Source organism: Mastomys coucha, unplaced genomic scaffold, assembly GCF_008632895.1.
Source record: "Mastomys coucha isolate ucsf_1 unplaced genomic scaffold, UCSF_Mcou_1 pScaffold7, whole genome shotgun sequence".
Lineage (NCBI taxonomy): Eukaryota > Metazoa > Chordata > Mammalia > Rodentia > Muridae > Mastomys > Mastomys coucha.
In genome coordinates, this window is record NW_022196913.1 from 54,269,126 (window position 1) to 54,288,744 (window position 19,619).

At 46.8% G+C, this 19,619-nt stretch overlaps 1 protein-coding gene across 2 annotated transcripts in view; it reads left to right on the forward strand.

Annotated features, from left to right (window-relative positions):
* The window catches only part of Bicd2 (BICD cargo adaptor 2), a 48,290-nt gene that overhangs the window by 16,317 nt on the left and 12,354 nt on the right, over window positions 1–19,619 (forward strand). For both annotated transcript variants that reach the window (XM_031358336.1, XM_031358337.1), the window contains exon 2: window positions 14,769–14,981. In XM_031358336.1, the coding sequence (XP_031214196.1) occupies window positions 14,769–14,981 (213 nt within the window). The remainder of the gene's footprint in view (window positions 1–14,768; window positions 14,982–19,619) is intronic.

The following is a 19,619-nucleotide window of genomic DNA, read 5'->3' on the forward strand; positions in this document are numbered from 1 at the left end:
TGTGTGTGTGTGTGAGTGTGAGTGTGTGAGTGTGTGTGTGTGTGTGTGTGTGTGTGTGTGTGTGAGTGCATATATTGTGCTTGGCTGTGTGCATGTGACTGTAGGTGCCCATGGAGAAGGTGCCTTCACACTTCCTGCTTTGTTGCCTTTTACCCTGCGTCTAGGGAAGCAGGGTTTGTGTTAAGAGGGAATTGATTTTCTGTGGAAAGTAGGGTGGGATTGGGGCGTATTTTGCTTCATCTGAAATAGGCCTTCCTGCTGCTAAGTCCAAGCTTCCCAGGATCCAGGCCGCACCACGCCACAGAGCAGGTGTGCCTGCTCTGGGAATGGATGTTTCCTATTCCCCAGATGATTCTGTGAAACAAGCAGGCGTTGGTCAGGCTCTGTGGCTTCTGGCTCGTAAGACTCAGACTTTTTGCTCTTTCTGTCAGACCCTCTTGGGGAAACTTGTTTGAAGACACGTGTTCTCAGAGTTGTTTTCTTAGTTCCAGAAGGAAATAATATTCCTGTGAGAAGCTAGCAAGCTTCTTTCAGGGCAAACTGAAGTGCAGTGACCCTGAAAATCATCAATTTTCCTCTTTGGGACCATTCTTGCTTACCTTTTAACGGCTGTTGTCATTGACTTCTGGGCCTTCATCAGAGCTGGACCAAGCCTGTGCTTATAGCCTGAGTTGTCTTCATAGATAGCAGTCCAAAGCTTGTGGCACTAATGTGACTGGGGGTTGGGAGGGAACACCTCCAACACAGCAAAGCCAATGAAGAAGCCTCAGAGCTGCTCCTGAGGTGTCTAGAGAGCCTGCCTCTCACTGTGCTGTTGTGCCCACCTGTGTCCAGTGCTGCCTTGGACATTCCCATAGGCCTCAGGCCTTCCTGTCTTGGATCCAGGTCATTACCAGATGGAATAGTTAGGAGCTCTATCTTCTAACTCCATGCTCCCATCCGGTTCTACATGGGGTTCACCCTGAGATTCTTTCTGCTGATACTTTGAGCTGTCTGTGCATCTGTCAATGGTGTGTGCCGGTATACATTATGTACTGTAAACCTGCAGTCTTTTTTTTTTTTTTTTTTTTGGTACCATTACCTGTCCAGTCTGTTCTTTTTTGAGATGAGGGTTTTTTATTAGGTGGCCTTGAACTAGAAACCCTTCTGTCCTGTCTCCCAAGTTCTAGGATTATAGGTGTGCACCACCATGCCTGGTTCTGTGCTGTTTTTAGGATAGTCTCACTATTAGAGCTGGCTGGCCTGGAACTTATTATATCCACCAGATTGGCCCCAGACTCTCAAGAGATCTCTGCTTCCCTAGTGCTGGCATTAAAGCCCTGCACCACTATGCCTAGCCAGGTCTATGTTCTTATGTCAGATTCTTATTGAAAGTACATTTATGGAAATGAGATCTTTTATCTTGTCTGTGATGGCATTGTTTCAGTAATCACTAGTAACTGAACTCCATGGAGTGGATTCAGACTTTAGGTATGTTTGGCTTGACATTTTATTAACCATTAAAGTATAGTTACATAATGAACAGCCGTTCAGATGCATGTATGTGTTGGCTCCCTTCGTTTTTACACCCAGGGGTTGGTATGTCCACTACTGTATACTCTAGTGGGCCAGGTGTGTGTTCCAGTAGCACTGTAGATCCCTTGTCCCTGTTGTTGGGTTATTTTTTACTTATAGAGTTATCTTTGCATTTATGCATATATATGTGGGTACTCACAGGAACACACACACATGTATGTGTATATATGTGAGTGCTCACAGGAACGCACACATGTATGTGCATATGTGTGGAGGTTGGAGGACAAGTTGGGAGTTGGTGTTCTTCTATCATGATCAAACTCAGGCCATCAGGTTTGGTGGCTGGTGCCCTTAATTCAATGAACATCTCACTGGCCCAAGTTATCTTTATTTTGAAACATAGTAGACTTTCTGTTTATCTTAAAGCTTTATTCATGATAGTTTGAAAAGACTTAAGAATTTATTTTTATTTTTGTATATATATAGGTATGTATACATGTATGCAGTGCCTGCTGAGACTAGAAGAGAGTACCAGATCCTCTGGAACTACAATTACAGATGGCTTTTAGTTTCATGTGGGTGCTGGGAATTGAACCCAGTCCTCCACAAGAGCAATAAGTGTTTTTAGCCCCAAGGCATCTCTTCATTCCTAACCCCTGTCTTAGTTTTTAAAATTAAAGAGAGTGTTCAGTGCCTTGTAAGAGTTACAGAATGTACCCAGATTGCAATTGTATGGCTTTGTGATTTATCACAGTTGAGTGCAGCCAATGAGAGAGTAAGGAGGCATGCGTGGTCAGCCTCCTGGTGCTGCTTTCTTGGTCTTCAGGAGTTGCTGACACCATGGACTGATCATGCTCAGTTTTATTGTTTCCCATGGAGCCACATACTGCCTGATTTGGGTGTGTTCACTACATTGCTTTGTAAAGTTGATCCTCATTGTGATGCCTGTAGGTTCACACTTATTGTTGCATGGTGATTGCCTGCGGGTGTACCATACCTTCCTCATCCAGTGTCAGATATCAGCTAGACCACATTTGGGACATTTTCATCAAGGGGTTTTGGAGTAATTAGGTGGATGGCAGGTGCCCTTTTCTTCTGGGTGGCATGGCCAGCCAGTGTGTGGAAGCCCACCAGGTAGCACAGCAATGTGCAGAGCACCTATCCTCACTGCAGGCCCATGGTATTGCTGCTGGCTTTAAACCTTGGCAGGGCTGTCAGCCTTCTGCGTGGATTGTTCTTATGCTTCTGGCTGTTGAAGGCTGTAAAGAACTGTTAGGACCTTAGTTGGTTATCCCTCTGAGCATCTTCTTTGTTCTTAAGAACCAAGGTATGCATCCTCTCCCATCAGGCAGCAGCTCTGACCCAGTGCTGAGAAGAAGACAGGAGCTGGGGGAGGGACGCGCTGATCTAGTTGTGCCTCTGCCCTGTTGCAGCCTCGACCTCTGGGAACCTGGGTGTCTTCCTCCTAAACATGAGTTCTGAGAACCTTGAGGTAGGGTTGAGTGCAGTAAGGTACCTTAGGGGCCCTACACATTGGTAGCTGTTATTCTTTCTAACGATAAAATGAAGAGATCATATACTCACTACGGTGGTTGTTGTCATAGACGGACAATAAATGCAGCTTATCTGTGGACAGACTAAAAGTGCTTCTCTGCAGGTAGACTGTACAGCGGATAACCCCTGGGAAACAGTTTGGTTCCTTGAAGACAGCCGCCCTGGGGCTGCAGTGTGGCCTAGCAGCCCCCTTCCAGCCATGCATTAGTGCCTTTTTTTCCCTTTCCCTGCTGGAATGTGGGACTGAACAATTTAGGGGAGGGGGATTTATTTTTTTGGCTCATGGTTCAGGAAATACACTCCATCATGGCAGGAAGCCCGGGCAGCTATGGCTTCACGCTTGGTGACGGGAGCTTGGTGGCACAGCTGGTTACATTTTAGAAGACTGAAGAGAAAGAGAGCAATCTCTGACCTGAAGCAGAGTTGAGAAATAACCATGCCCTAGCTCCACAGTGATCCTCCTCTCTCAGTTAGTGCCATCTTCTAGCAGTTCCACAGCCTCCCAGTAGCATCAGATAGCTAGGGACATCTCACTGAAACACATGACCCCGTGGGGGCAGGTCACAAATCATGACAGGTACTCAAGAGACTTAAAAATGTACATCCACACAAAAATTGATAGGCGAAGACCTGAGACGGTGGCACATGCCTGTGATTCCTGCACTTAAGAGACAGGCAGCAGAGTTACAAATTCAAGACCAGCCTGGGCTGTATAGCAAGTTCAGGTCAGCCTAGGCTACATAGAGAGACCCCCATCTCAAAATATTAAAAAAGCAAAGACCTCAAACAAACAAAACCAAAAATTCATCAAAGACTTTTAAATGGAGGATCACAGTATTTAAATGGAAGATCACAATACTGTTGGTTTTTTCTCTTTCTTTTTTGGTTTTATTTTATTTTATTTTTTATTGGTTATTTTATTTTATTACATTTCAAATGTTGTCCCACTCCTGGCCTTACCTCCGCAAATCCCCTATCTTGTCCCCTACTCCCCCCTCTTTCTTTGTTTTTTAAGACAAGGCCTTTCTGTGTAGCCCTGGCTGTCGTGGTTTGTAGACCAGGCTGGCCCCAAATTCAGAGATCTACCTGAAGCTGGGCACCACCACTGCCAAGCTAGTACTGTTATTCTTAATAGGATCTGATTAATGGGATCTGATGCCCTCTTCTGGTGTGTCTGAAGACAGCTACAGTGTATTTATATACATAAAAAAGTAAATCTTTAAATTTTTTTTTAAAGTAGAGAACTGATTAAAGCTTATAAGATGCATAGACCAGAAAAAAAAATGTTGTGTTGGGTGAAAAAAACCACTAAGACCAATAGTGTATGAATTACATGAAATATCCAGAAACAGATAAATTTATAGGAACATAAAATAGAATTTTTTTGATTGTCTGACTCTGGGAAAGTGGAGGTGGAGTTATAGCTAATGGGAACAGAAGTTTTTTCTGAAGAGGGGTGTTAGTGTAGGGTTAATGATAACTGTCATACAACTGTAAATGTACCTCCCCAAAATTACTGAGTTCAGTCTCACTAAATCCAAAAGATGGGTGTTCATAGGTGGGCTATATCTTTACAATGTGTGGAGTGTGTGGCTCCTAAGGATGTAGCTCAGTTGATAGAATGCTTCTCTAGTACACAAAACCCAAGTTCCATCCACAATACCACATCAATCAGGATTAGTGTATAGCACCCAGTAGCCAGGAGTTGGAAACAGGAGGATCAGGAAATCCAGAATCCTACTTGGCTGCATAGTAAATTCAAGGCCAGTCTGGGATACAGGACACCCTGACTCAATAAGACAAAAACAAATAAAAAAAAATTAATGAACAGGGAGAATTTGTGTTTGCAGAATTTTTTAGATAAATTTCTTCACAGTCTTAAGAAGTCAAAGGATCCAAGGCTCTCTGCCTATGGTGCTCATATGGAAAGAACTTCGCATGACATTGAGAGATAATCTTCCTTTACTAATATTTAGCCTTTCTTGTTACTGTGTTTATAATTTTTACTGAGTAAGTGTCACTTTTACTCAAACTGGCATCTGTGGAGTATGTCTTTGAGGTAAAGGTTATAAGTGTAATTTTTAAAATGATGTATTCTTAACTTTGAAGATTTTTTTATTTGTCTATCTTTTAATTCATTTGGGGAATCCCTTTTTCAGTTCCTTTAAGTAATTAGTTTATGTATGGCAGTCAGCAGTCTTCCTCTGACATGTGGCTTCTTGGCCTGTCTTGAATTCACACTGAATTCACACTTTGCTTATCCCACATTTGAGTTCAGGGTGTGCTCTTCTGGGACTGAATAATTCATAAAGCAGACTCTGTGTATTAGGTTTGCTGAGTTGTGACTTCTGTGATCAGCGTGGGATTGGTTTCTGAGCACCTGCTATTTGGAAGGGAGGATCTGTGGTGATCCTGTCAGTGCCCCATTTGAGTTGAGTCCTGGGAGTCTGAGTCCTGGGCCCAAGTCCTACTGTGTGGCTTACCTAAGGAAGGGAGTAGAGCCATGTATGTAGGAACTCAACTCTCACATGGCTGCAGTTGTCACTGAGCCATGAACACTGAGTGTTCAGCTCCTGAGTTTGGGGTGCACATTTGTCAGACTAACTGCACAGTAGTCCTTACTGGGTAAAAAGACACACTATGCTAACACGGTTGCTTTGTGTTTTGTTTTCTGTGTCCATCTCTGCTGGGTGAGGCTTTGACTTGCTACTTTGTTCAGAGTCAAGGAGCAGCTCTTTTTATCATTACTGTTTATTTTTAGTGGCAGCCCTTCCTTGCACAGTCCTGCTGGGCAGCCAGCCCTTCTGAGTGTTGATAAGACGTTTCTATTTTTTATTTACTGTTTCCTGTTGTTTGGTTCTGTATGCCTTTCCTAATACAGACTAGTTAAGAGATTGTTTTTCAATTTTTGTATGTTTGGGTACATGTTGGCATAGTTAGTTTTCTTGTTGCTTTTTTGTTTTGGTTTGGTTTGGTTTTTTTGAGATAGGGTTTCTCTGTATAGCCCTGGCTGTTCTGGCACTCACTCTGTAGACCAGGCTGGCCTAGAACTCAGACATCTGCCTGCCTCTGCCTCCCAAGTGCTGGGATTAAAGGTGTGCGCCACCACCGCCTGGCACATTTATTTTTTAGACGTTTTAGAATAATAAAAAAACATGAAAACTGTATTTTGTTCTCTGCAGCACACAAACATGCTAGCACTGTCTGTCTATTTCAGATCACTCTTACACCACTTATAGCTCTTTCTGATAGTTTTCCTTACAAATGGCTATGTGGGAAGAAGATTGTGTCTGTCCTGCTGGAGAGGTCCCTGATGGTCTCTCTACCTACTTGACAATTTTACATGGTGTATTCTAGCCTCTTTCAGTCAGCATAGGTTTAATCAAACATTGATTACAGATTTAATCTCTTTTTTTAATATTTCATTTTTTTTAAGATTTATTTATTTATTATATGTAAGTACACTGTAACTGTCTTCAGACGCACCAGAAGAGGGCATCAGATCTCATTTTGGGTGGTTGTGAGCCACCATGTGGTTGCTGGGATTTGAACTCATGACCTTCTGAAGAGCAGTCGGTGCTCTTCCCTGCTGAGCCATCTCACCAGCCCCAGATTTAATCTCTTAATGCTATAAGTTCTTTAGCTCTAAATGAATGGTGTTGAGCTTGCATTTCTGTCAGCTTAATATCCAGAGCACCATGTTGAATTTAATAAGATTTGAAGCCATTTGGTGTCCTGTGGAATCCTGGTATGCATACCCTGAGCAGCCACATAGACCTGCACGGGATGGAGCAAGGCTCACAGGGCCATCCTCATGGTACCTCCCAGGCCCATGTGGTGTTTTCTTTTCCTGTCCACCTCAGCTCTTTTCCAGGCTTTTAAGACATTGGATTCCTCTTTGTAGTAGCCCACTGGCTTGTATATGTGGATGGGTGGTGAATCCTTCAGTCTGTCAGTGTCTTTTACCAGCTGTGTCCTGGGGATCCTGATACTGTACAAGTTTCACCGTTGGTACCCATCAGAGGCCAGGCATGGTAAATGCCATTAGTAAAGGTTGATAGGATGCATGTGCCAGCCTGTAGGCATTTTTAACAAGCCTAGATAGAAAAACCTGTGCTGTGATGGGACTGCCCTGTGTCCTCTTTCTCTCCGGGTGGGGGTTGGGAGCAGATGAGAAGCATACCTTCTTTGCTTTTGCAGACCTCACCAGGAACCAAGCAGCATCCCCATTTCAGCAGGTGGTAGAAGGGGCCCTGCCCAGCAGGCGTGCCAAGATGGGCAGCTGGTACAGTTTAGGGATTCCTGGGATTCCAAGCCTAGCCTGATGCAGGCGTGGTGGCCCTTTTGGGACAAGTGTGGAACCCACAGTCTGTGGGTAGGCGGTGCTGGATCAGCCCAGACAAAGGGTTGGAAGATCATGGCTTTGTTGTGGAATCTGCTTCCTGGAACAAGCCTTGTCTCATTAGATTGTAGAGGCTGGCTCCCCTGGGTTGTCAAGCATTGTGCCTACTGCATCATATGGTCAAACTGGTTTAGGAAGAATTCTTTGGGATAGCCCTGCCTGGAGGACTCTTCCCTGGCTTATTAGCATAGGCCTTCTGCAGGGCCCCTGGCCCCTGTGGATAGAGTGTGTCAGGGCAGAGGGCCTGAGTTCAGTTCTGGTTACATTTCTTCTCAAGCCCACCCTCCATGTGTGCTCCTGATTGAAGGCTCAGTCTGTACTGCTTGCACAGCTGAGTGGCTCTCACAGTGACATGTCCACATTACTCTCTGGGTAGCAGTGAGTGGTTGGGGCTTTCCTTTGTTGGAGAGGAAACGTTCAGTAGCTGTTGGCAGGGAGCCAAGCTGCCCTTCGGGGTGACTCCAGAACAAGAACCTTGTGGGTTCCATAGAACCTGGCCAACTGTGAGGAAAGCTGGAGAGGGGTAGGCACTAATTTGGGCTGATCCTCTAAGTTCTCATCCTTTTCATTAGTAGGCTGGTCGTGAATAACCTTGGCTTGGTACCCATGTTCTCGAAACACCCAGCCTTGGGAATTAGCCTTGTAACAGCCCAGTCTTCAAACAGTCTTAGCAAGGAGTATTCACAAAGTTCTCTGTTTCCCACTCTATACCAAGCACAGGATTGTCGATGTGCCATTGCCTGGATAAAGTTAGATTTCCTACAGCAAATCATGGGAAGGAATGCCTGAGAGTTGATCAGGGTTGTTGGTGTACCCAGGTGTCCTGACCGGGAGGATGGGACTGCTGCCTAGTCTGGGTTTCAGAAAACCCTTTCTTTGGGAAACGATTTGATGTTGCAATAAAATTGTATTGGTACCAGTCCATTAGATGGCCTTCAGTGTCTTGAAACTTCTGGCGGCATCCCATAGTAAGGACCACAAACATCCTATTTTTAAAATCATAGGAAGTACTTGCCAGGCCATATTTCTGCTGTTTCTGACACTGGCTCTCAGCTTCTATCCTTTGTGTTGAAAACCTGAGCAACTGTGGTGGGCTGGTCTGAGGACTCCTGACCTGCACTGCGCTGCCCTCATGCTATACCACTGGGATTGGGAGCCGGGGAGCACTCAGTGTGCTGACAGTGGTCCGGGGATGAGTTCTTTGCTCTGTCTTGAGTCAGACATAATGTTTCCATCTGGGCCACCAGGAAAGGCAGAAGAAAACAGAATGATTCCCTGAATTTGTGTTTGAAGGCTTCTGTCATTGAGGACTGGGTGGGGCTCAAGGGGCTGGGAGGCTGTCTCTGATGAGGGAATTCTTGATTCCAAATCCTCTCAGCAGCAAGCTTAGGCTGAAAGGTATTCTTAACTCAGGTCTGACCTCAGGCTGGAGGCATTATTAACCCAGGTTATAGGTGAGGAAGCTGAGGGACACTAATCTGTGCCCAGCCTAGTCCCCAGTTTGCACTGTTGTAGCATATTTCAGAGGTGGATCAACTGAGCAGCATATGTTAGTTGTCCTTCCTGAGATGGTGGTGGTGGGCACACGTCAGTTTGTATGCTCCCACATGTACCCAGGGTCTGTTCTCCCTTGCTATGCTGTCTGCCTTTCAGAAGTGGAGGGATAAAGGCACATGTTTTAGATGTGACCCCCCCAAAAAGCCCTGTCCCATCAGCCCTCCCTCAGTGTTATACCATCCCACAATGCACCAGACTAAGCACCTGTAGTAAAACACTAAGCTCTGTTTTGCCTCAGTTTTTGTGTGCAAAGTAGGTGCTTGTGCAGTGGAGCCCACCCCATGGCTCCATGAAAGGGTCTAATGCTTAGGGCATTCCTGTTTTATAGCTGCAGTCATCTGGTAGATTCCATGGATAGCAGGCATTGAGCCCTTGTCATAGACACAAGGCTGAGCCTTGCTGCCTCACCTGCCCCAACCTCCTTCCAGGGGTATAGTTTCAACTGCCCTTCCCGACCAGGCTTTTTGTCCTCCTCCCCCCTAACTCTCAGCCCCCCCCCCATACTATTGCTCATGCTGTCCCCTCCCCTTAGGCACTCTTCACTCCATGCTTTTTTTTGAAATTTGACTCTTAGGACTGCTTTGATTTTTCTTCCTATCCAGAGCTGCTCTTCGCTCACCCTAGCTAAGGATGATCCAGCTGCTGAAGTCATGATTGGCTTGGTTCCTTGTAGGCACAGAGGATTGCACCATAGCTACATGGGTGTGGTTGACCTTAAAGCCAGCATCCCAGGGGGCTATATGTTGGCCAGAAACAAACATGGGCTGTGTTCCTCTTGTAGGCGCCTGACTGGCCATGACCTCATGCTCCAGCTTTCCTGGCCCTGTCGGGTCTTGCTGAACCTGGGCAACTTCAGAGCAGTAGGCAGGAGCCTGTGTTTCGGACATCAGCAGAACATTGCCCCTCCTCAAAGCACAGAGCATCTACCATCCTGTGGTTAAGACTGGAGGAGAGCTAGTCTGCTTCCCTGTCTTCTTTCCTTGAGGCAGCCGTGGAAGTTTGTGGAAGGGGCGGGTTAGAGGGTACATCTGCTGTTCAGAGGCTGCTGCTTGGTACCAGGTGGTGAAAGCTCCCATCTTCTGGGGTACCACCTGGGAGGCCCACAGGATGGGACAGAGGAATTTACAAACACAACCATAGCTGTCCCCCACCAACCTGCAGGTCAGGAATACCTTTCCAGGGAGCATTTACTCAAGGGAGGACAGAAGGGAGCCTACAACCAATAGAACAGGAACAGGATCCTGGGTACCGAAGGATTTAAGATGGAGTTGAAAGGTTGTATAGGATTGGATGCAGTGGTGTCTGAAAAGGTCAAAAGAAATGTGCTCCAACAGGTATCTCTGACCCCCAGCCTCATAGCCTGTAAGCTGGACATGGTAGCCACAGGGATGGGCTGTATATTGTAGGTTCACACTCTGCAGGTGAGGGGTATAGCGCTTTAAGAACATCCATGCAGTTTCCTTAGACAACTTTAGTGAGCTTCATGCATTGGGGTGTTCAGTATAAGTTTTCTTTCTATCTTTCTTTCTTTCTTTCTTTCTTTCTTTCTTTCTTTCTTTTTTGAAGATTTATTTATTATTATAAATAAGTACACTGTAGCTGTCTTCAGGTGCACCAGAAGAGGGCGTCAGATCTCATTGTGGGTGGTTGTGAGCCACCATGTGGTTGCTGGGATTTGAACTCAGGACCTTTGGAGGAGCAATTAGTGCTCTTGCTGAGCCATCTTGCCAACTCTCAGTATAAATTTTCATATAAGCATATGTTCATGAGATCATCAGCAAAATCAAGATAATGAGCTTGTCTCTGGTCTTTCCTGTACCCTCTGAGTCCCCCTCACAACACCCCCACCACATCTCCATTTTAGTGTGCATTTTTAGAGTGTTATGTAAAGGGAATTGAACAATCTATTTTTTCCCCCACTGGACTTTCCACTAAGGTGATTTTGAGGTCTATCTCTCTATGTTAATGTATCAATAATTCTTTTTTATTGGGAATAGTACTTCCTTATATGAATTACTATATTTAGTTTTTTTTTTTAAATTTATCATCTATGTGTGTTTGCATGCGTACATGTTACAGCATATTAAAGGACAACTTTGTAGAATTGACTCTCATTCCAACCATATTTATGTGAGATCTGAGGACTGAACTCAGGTTAATAGATTTGAATGGCAAATATTTTTTACCTGTAGAGCAATTTCTCAGACCCTGTATTTTAAAATAATGGAGAGCTGGGGTTACAGGTGCATTACAGTCTATCACATCTGGTTGTTATGTAGCTTTGGGGATTTAAAACTGTGGCCTTATTCTTTCATGGCCAGCATTGTAACCACCCAGCCTCCTTGTGGTTGTTTATCTGCCAAGACGGGCTCTCCTCCATTGCCCGGGCTCTTCTCAAGTCCTGCCTCAGTCTCCCAAGTAGCTGGGATTACATGTGGTCATTGTTGACTACCATGCTCAGTTCTGAAGTAAGAGTGTGTGTGTGTGTGTGTGTGTGTGTGTGTCTGGGTCTCTGCATGTTATATGAGCTACTTGAATGTATGATGTTGGTTCAAAGGTTATCTTTCCCACAAGCTTTTGTCAGGTCAGCTGGCCTGTCTCTAAGCAGTGAAGTGCCACTGGGTTATGGTAGCAGGTGTAGGTAGTTCTGCTCTTTCAAAGTTATTTAGTCTGCTCTAGGTCCTTTAAATTGCTATGTGACCTTTAGAATGAACTGGTCATTTTCTTTTTTTTTTTTAAAGAATTATTTATTTATTTTATGTATATGAGTACATTGTAGCTGTCTTCAGACACACCAGAAGAGGGCATCGGGTCCCATTACAGATAGTTGTGAGCCACCATGTATTGCTGGGAATTGAACTCAAGACCTTTGGAAGAGCAGTCAGTGTGCTCTTAACCGCTGAGCCATCTCTCCAGCCTGAACTGTTCATTTTCTATGAAAAGCTGCTGGAACTTTGGCATTGTGAAGAGGTTATATATAGGCTCCTTGAAATTGGTACACACTCCATGGTTGCTCTCTCGGGTTTATTAGGCTTTGCCTTATTTTATTTTTTTCATTTGGGCCTCATTTTGGCTGCCTTTCAGAGTTGGTTAATGCAGTGTGTCCACAGCTGGCCCTACTTTTCCTCTACAGAAGTGCTCCTGGAATCTTTTGTGTCCTCTGTGTGCTCTGTGCTTCTGATTGAGAGAGTCTCAGCCTGTCTGTCCTTCTGCTTGGGGCTGTCTGCTGACGAACAAACAGTTCTTCCTTGGGTCTTCACCAGGGAGCTTACCTGGTGGCAGCTGGATGTGTTTGTTTTCCTGAAAGTGTTCTGAGCTTTGTTTTAGGGTAGAGTGGCTTGAAAATGGATTAACCCTTTCACCATCTGTCTTTACACTTGGCTCTGCTCTTCTAGAGTAGCGTGTAATCCAAGCTGACTGCCAGGCCCCGGACATGCTGTCTCTGAGCCTGTGAGTCGGGGTCCTCTTGCTGGTGGGGACAAGCTTGTTTTCAGACTTCGTGTCAGGTCTTGTTCCTGCTCTCCTCTGCTGAATTTTCCCATGGCTTCCTTTATCCTGCCTGCCTGTCCCCTGTGAAGACTCATCTGGTCCTTAGTTCTGGCTGCCCTTCCTGCCCTTCCTGTAGTTTTCTTTCACAGGCCCTGCCATCTGCCTAAACTATGTTGTGTGCCATGTCCCAAAGTTCCTTTGAAGGTGTGAAGGCTGTCAGTTTCCACAGTACCACAGACCAATGCCTGTTATTGTATTTGAAACTAATTGCAATGTGTATGCCTGGCATGCATATGCCATAATGCACATGTGGAAGTCATAGGGCAGCTTTGGGACTCTGCTTTCCTACCACATGGGTCTTGAGTACATACTTAGGCAGATGCTTTTACATATTGAGCTACCTCACCAGCCCTGTTCCATCACATTGTTCCTGTTCTTCCCAGGTTTTAGTTTTCTACTCTACAGGAAGTAGAGTCTGTCCCTGTGACTGTGTATCATCTCAGTTGGAGGTAGATGTCTCCAGCACAATATATTTGAAAAGCTGCCTAGGACTTCTCCTGTGCCTCAGGCTGGTAGCTTGGGTGGAGGAAGTCAGGGCCCAGGTTGGCAAGCCTAGGCTTGAATATTGTATCATAGTGCTTAGCCATCACACTTTGGGGAAAACTTGTGAAGTGTCCTTGTCCCAACTCCCAAGTTGACGGGTGTGTCCCAAGGAGCCATAGGTGCTGGACTCTTCAGTACAGTTCTAGAGCCCTTAGTTGGGGCCCACTTGGGGTTTGATTTCCTTTGTATGTCTTATGGTGGTCAGGCAGCATGGGCCTGGTGCTCTGCGGGTAGCAATTTGTGGCTTGATCGAGTAAGGGAAAACAAACCAGAAATCACAAAGCTGAGTGAGCTGCTTTGATTTGTGCAGAGTGGATGCAGTGTTGGGGTCTGAAAGTGAATGGGCAGGACCTGGCCACCTCATGGGTGCCTTGGATATCCACAGTCTGCTGCAGGAGTGTTTGTACTGTGATCCATAGATCCCCTCTACACATACTCCAGTGCCAGCCCTAGTGCTACTGGACTCTTGTCCTCTGGCCCATTGTGAGGCCTTCTCACAGACTCTTGGGACATAGCATATTATTGCCTCAGACCAGACCCTGCTCCATTCTGCCAGTTCCCTGACAGAATGAAAAGGAATTGCTTTCTGCGTTTACATGTGTGTGTTAGGATTAGAAACTTCTCAGCTCAGTGACATCCCTGTACAGTGTGGCTTTGTATGTTTTGCTCATTGTTTTCTTGGTCTGAATTCCTAGATTTGTGAAGTAATAAATGAAAAAAAATTCCCTTTTTCTTTTAAAACTAGTTAAAGCCATCGTTTTCATGTTCTTCAGTAGCTCTTCTCTTAATATTGTTTTCTGTCATGAGCCACGGGTCCAACAAAGAGTCAGAAAGACAGGCCCAGGAGGTGGCACAGCCCTCAGAGGACACATGACAAAGGCCAGGCTGCCAGTGGCCCAGGGTCTGGATACAGCACAGCTGCTGACCTCGATATGGCTGCCATGTTGTGGTGGGTGAGGCCAGCATGTTTTGCTTGTTGCTCTACTTGATAGGTTTTCTTCCTGCTTCCCAGGGCCTGCACCCTTGCTCCTCACCGGTGTCTGAAACATGCAGGTGCATGCGCCTCTACACACCCTGAGGTAGCCACTTTAGCTAATTGTTACTGTGCCCTGTCCTTAGGGCTGGGGGCACTGGTTGCCCAGCCCCAGTTTGTCCCAGAACAAATAATGATTTGACATCAGGTAACAGGATGGGTCAGTTCCTCACCCTTGCATCTACTGGCTAGCACACCTCCCAAAGCCTTAATTTTAAAATCTGGAACGTATCTTGGGTGTGCTCTGGGGTTGTTCCCTATTAGCTTGCCTAGCTCAAAGTATAGACCAATTATTTCCTGGTCCTGGTTCCTTTTCAGCTGGTATACACCATCAGGCCTCAAACTTAGTTCTGTACAGAGAGTTCTATGTATGTTTGCGGCCTTATGTCTTTCATGTTCCTTCCTATCACACTACATAATGTTCCTAAGACTAGTATGGTTTCACTGAAGAGAAGCATGTACCTGGCATGTGCATTACAGTATGTTTTTTAACACATGCACAACACAGAACTGCTTCCCAAGTCAAGGGCCTTCGTGTTCCTTGTGGTCTTGGGTCTCCATTGCTTTGCAGCCCCAGGACACCCATCTTCATGAATGTCTTACCTCTCCATGCAGGCATTTGGCCAGGCACACACAAACCACAAGAAGGTGGCTGCTGATGGTGAGAGCCGGGAGGAGAGCCTGATCCAGGAGTCAGCCTCCAAGGAGCAGTACTATGTGCGGAAGGTGCTGGAGCTGCAGACAGAGCTGAAACAGCTGCGCAATGTCCTTACCAACACTCAGTCTGAGAATGAGCGCCTCACTTCTGTGGCCCAGGAGCTAAAAGAGGTAAGTACATGGGATGACATCTGTCACTGTGACAGTGGGCTCATTGAGGCTGCATCTTGCTCCTGTGGTCTCTCAGGTGAACACACACCAACAGTTCTGTGTCTGAACTATGCCCACCTCAGTGGTGTCATGAGTCCTCTGATCAGGCCCTGACCAGCATGATGGTCAGTCCTTCATGGGGTCAGGCCTAGGGTCCATAGGATGCTTTGTCATTGGTTGACTGTTGTTTAAAGAATGGTTCTGGGTTTTTTTGTCTGTTGGTTTTTTTGTCTTGCAGGGCTTAGCTATGCATGAATGGTACGCCATACTGTGTGCAAGGAGGAATATCAAGGTAGAGTAATGCAGCCAGAGTAATGAATGGCCCAACTTGTGATTTGGTAGACACAGACATAGAGAATCTGTGGAACTCTGAGGAAGGAGGTTGAGGACCCATCCCTAAAAGTCTCCATGTGAGCTAGAATCCTGGCCAAGGTCTACCTGTCTGTGGTCTTAGGGTTAGCATCAGGATCCTTTGGACTTGGGATAACACTGGCTTTAGGCCTCACTTGCCCTAGAGGCCTAGACAAAGTCTTGTCTTCTGCCTCTGAAACCCTTTGTAGGAGACCCTGTGTTCCTTCCCTGCACATCTTCCAAGCTCTCTGTGCCCCTTCCTGGTTGTGGAAGTCTACCCTCTGCAGCATATGTTCTCACAGGAAAGTCGACACAGGCCATGAGGGTGTGCTGTAGTCAGTCAGGCCCTAGAGGCAACTGCCTCCCAAACAGGAAGTCACAAGGGAGGGAAAATGGGAGAGGTTGTTAGGAGAAAGTAGTAGGAAAGGTCATAAGGAATCTCCACAGGCCTGCAAGGCCAAATCCAACTGAGGGCCAGTGTCAGACAGTGGGGGGACAGTCATGCTGAGCCAGGAGACAGTAGCAGAGGACAAACCAGACCTAAGAGTGGTGTGAGGACAGAACCTCTACCCTAGACAGGTGTGCAGATGGTAAAGGCTGAAGGGCTGCCTATAGCTGGGCTGCAGGGGCCTCCACAGACCTGAGGGCAGGGAAGGGGAGACTCAAAAGCAAAGGCGGCTAAGGGGGCGTAGGGAGACTCCGGATTTCCTCCTAAAGCATAAACAGGAACAACAAGGAGCCCCTCTCCCACCCCAGACCTGCCTGTCTTCCATTCACTGACCTCATTTCCCTTCTGGGTTGCCTAGGGGCTGAATGTGGGAGACAGTCCTGCACTGCCTTTCAGGAAGGAGGGGTAGACAGATGGATTGTCACTGGGGCTGCTTCTCTTCCTCAGTGACAGCCCCTCCTCCACCCTCACCAGAGCCACCACTGTGCCAGGAAATGAGATCATGCACTGGGTTCCAAGTGTGGAAGCTGCCTTTCCCCACCCCCTATTCAGACTGAGCTCAAGACCTCAAGGACCCCACACCAGGGGAAATGACTACTCTCTGATATTGATGGCCCCTGGGTCAGAGTCCCTGGGCCTGCCATGCAGACACTTGACTACAGCACACTCTCATGGCCTGTGCTTTGCTGGACTGATTGCCTAAAGCCAGTGTTAACCTCACACCACCAGGCAACCTTACCTGTGTCAGATAGCTGTGATGTCTCAGACTGTCATCCTAGTGACTCTCAGTGTTCTGTCATATGAAGAAACTGACATATGTGGTAGAACAACTTTAAGGTCCTGATGTGCTCTCTGTGCTGTGTGAAGGGCCAATAGTAGACACCTCAGACAGTTTTTGTCTTGTTGGCATTATTCCTGGTAGGTAGATGGGCATTCGAGGAATGGCTTGTTGCAGACATGACACTGTTTCTCAGATGGATGACTGTAGGCCCGTTAGTCCCAGTAGAGGACAAGAATGGTCCCCTAGGTAATGAATGGGCAAGTATCCCATGTGGGAAGGGTTGGGAGCTCAAGAGACCAGAAATAAGGACTGACACTCCCCTAACTCATTGGCCTCTTAAGGCAGGTGGTTGTCACACCCTTAATGCTGGTGAGCAACTTGATGAGGTCAGGGGGTCCAGGTGAAGGAGAGCAGGTGGCAAGGACCTCAGGTGGTTGGCTCTCAGTCCATATGCCCACTGCTTGCATCTGGGCTGGTGGCCATCTGCACAGAGCAGAGCCTGTACCCTGCACTCTGGGCTGACATCAGACACTCACCCTGGGAGGAGATGCTTTTCTGAGGGAAAACTAAACCCCTGTGGCTAGTTGGAGCCTGCTGGAGCTCTCAGGAGCTAGGTATGTAATGGGTGGAGGTGGCAGGCAGCAGGCCAGCTGAGCCTCTCTGCTAAGCCTGGTGGCTAAGCCGTCTCCATAGTATGCTTATAGTGTATGCTTGAGTCCTGTGCTATCATCAGAGAAGGTGCCGTTAACCTGTCACGTGATGTTACCTTGCCAGCACATGACTTATGTATATGTGCACATTTCTCTTTGCTTGTCTTTCCACAAGGTCCACAGGTCCATGCAGGCCTGTACACTCCACCAAAGGACAATGCTTTTTGGCTAGATCCTGGGTCTAGCAGTGGTGCAAGAATAGAACTCCTAGAGAGCCTTAGGAGGGTCAGGTTTATAGAGGCACTGAGGCATACAACACATGGGCACTGCTGTAGGGATATAACACTCTTGTGTGGGTCTGGACCCAGAGCTCTCAAGTTCCTATCCTGGTCTTCTGTCTCCATCTTCAGTCACATAGGCATGTGGAAACTACCATTGTTGTGTCTTACCACTGCCTTCTAGGTCTCTAATTGCTGCCACAGAAGCTCTGGGGTAATTTTGGAACGTGCACCTTGCCCTGAGGGCTGTTGCCACGTGAATCCACTTTGTACATATTTGAGTACTTTCTTCATGACAAGCATTTTTAAGTTGGCTGAGAGAGGGCAGGAATTGAGATAGTTTCTGGCAGAGAGAGCATTTAGCAGTTCCTCCTAGACCCTTCTTGGAGCTCCATCCAGGTGTGGTTGTAGAGAGCCCGGGTGTGCTTCCACTGGTATAGCACCCCAGGCCTTCAGGAGGAGTCTGTGTTCTCGCCTCCATTGTAGCTGTGCTTGGGGCTGTTCCTCTCCAGCATGTATCTTCCTCACCTTCTCCCTTGTGATGCTCTGTCACCCTTTGGCCTTCTCTTACTTTTTCTGTGGCATCCATTTCTTCTGGTGTCAGTTCCATAGTCACTTAATGAGAAGGGTGTGCCTATCTTCATGGATTATGAACTAAGTCTTAGTTTTGAGTGCTAAGCATTTATTGTAGTGCCTGCCACGTGTTACTCTCTTCCACTTTCTGTTGGGTTCCCTCTCCCTCTCTCCCTCCCCGACCCTCCTTCCTGGGTTTCTCTATGTAGCCCATTTGCCCTGGAACTCACTTTGTAGACCAGGCTGGCTTCGAGCCTACGCAGATCTGCCTGCCTCTGCCTTCTGAGTGCTGGAACTAAAGATGTGCGCCAATACATGGCAGTGCGGCTGCTGTGGCTGCTGCGGCTATGGCTATGATGGTGGCGCTGCTGCTGCTTCTTCTGCTCCTTTTCCTCCTCCCCTCCTCTTTCTCCCCCTCTTCTTCCTCCTCTTTTTCCTCCTCCCTTCCTTCTCTCCCTCCTCCCCTCTTCCTCCTCTTCCTCCTCCTCTTCATTTGCATGGTATTATTTTGTTTCACTGATCCAACATTACTGTCTTGTGTCTCCTTCTGTATGGCATCTTATGAAGCATATGGCCTTAAGATGAACAGACAAATGTGATCAGGAGCAATTCCTGTAGATGCTGAGGAGACAGTGCTGGTGAGGACAGAGCTGTGGGCCTGGCTGCTTCTTCAGGGATCTAGAGCAGGTGTGTTGTTGTTCTGGGAAGGCCATCTGAGCTTTGGGAGCAGGAATGAGAAGTAAGCATGGAGCAGGGAGGATATGGGGGTTCTTTAAGGACCATTGGTGGTGTGTGGAAAACATCTCCATTAGTCACAGTTTGAAAGCGGTCTGCAGCCAGTGAGCAGAGGTCAGGGATTTGCTGAACAACCTACAACGTATAGGATGGCAAAGACAGTAGAGGATGATGTGGCTCTAAGTGTGTAGGGCGGAGGCTCCTGGATCAGTGCAGGCAGTGCAGGGTGAGTGGTCCCACAGTCTGGGGTTTGTTGTGCTCCTTTTGGCCCTTCACTAGCCTCTCTTTGTGACAGTCTTCCCAGCTCTTCACACATGACTTGGAGACAGAAACTAGCTTTCAGCAGCTTTATTGAGATGGTACACATCCCATACAACTCTCTTAAAAATGTGCTCCAGGGTTGCTTCCAATCCCTGTTCCTAATGCTCGATGGCCTCCCTAGACCCAACAGCACACCTGCTCCAAAACCCTGAGCAACAATTCCAGCCCCACTGCTCTGTTGTCCCTATCACTGTCCCTTCAGTATCTATATGGTCATAGGTGTGTACCATCCTACAGTTGTTTTTCTTTTATGGTGCTGAGGATCAAACACAGGGCCTTGTATTTAGTGTTGGGCAAGCCCTCTGCCACTGATACACTTTCCTGCCTTTCAATTAATTTTAGAGTATTTCATTATTCCAGTTCTCTCAAACCCCTCTTTGGCCTCACTAGTCTACTCTCCTGTTCTGGATCTATCTTATAAATGCAATCATACAGTGCATGGCCTCTTTGAGGCTTCTTTGA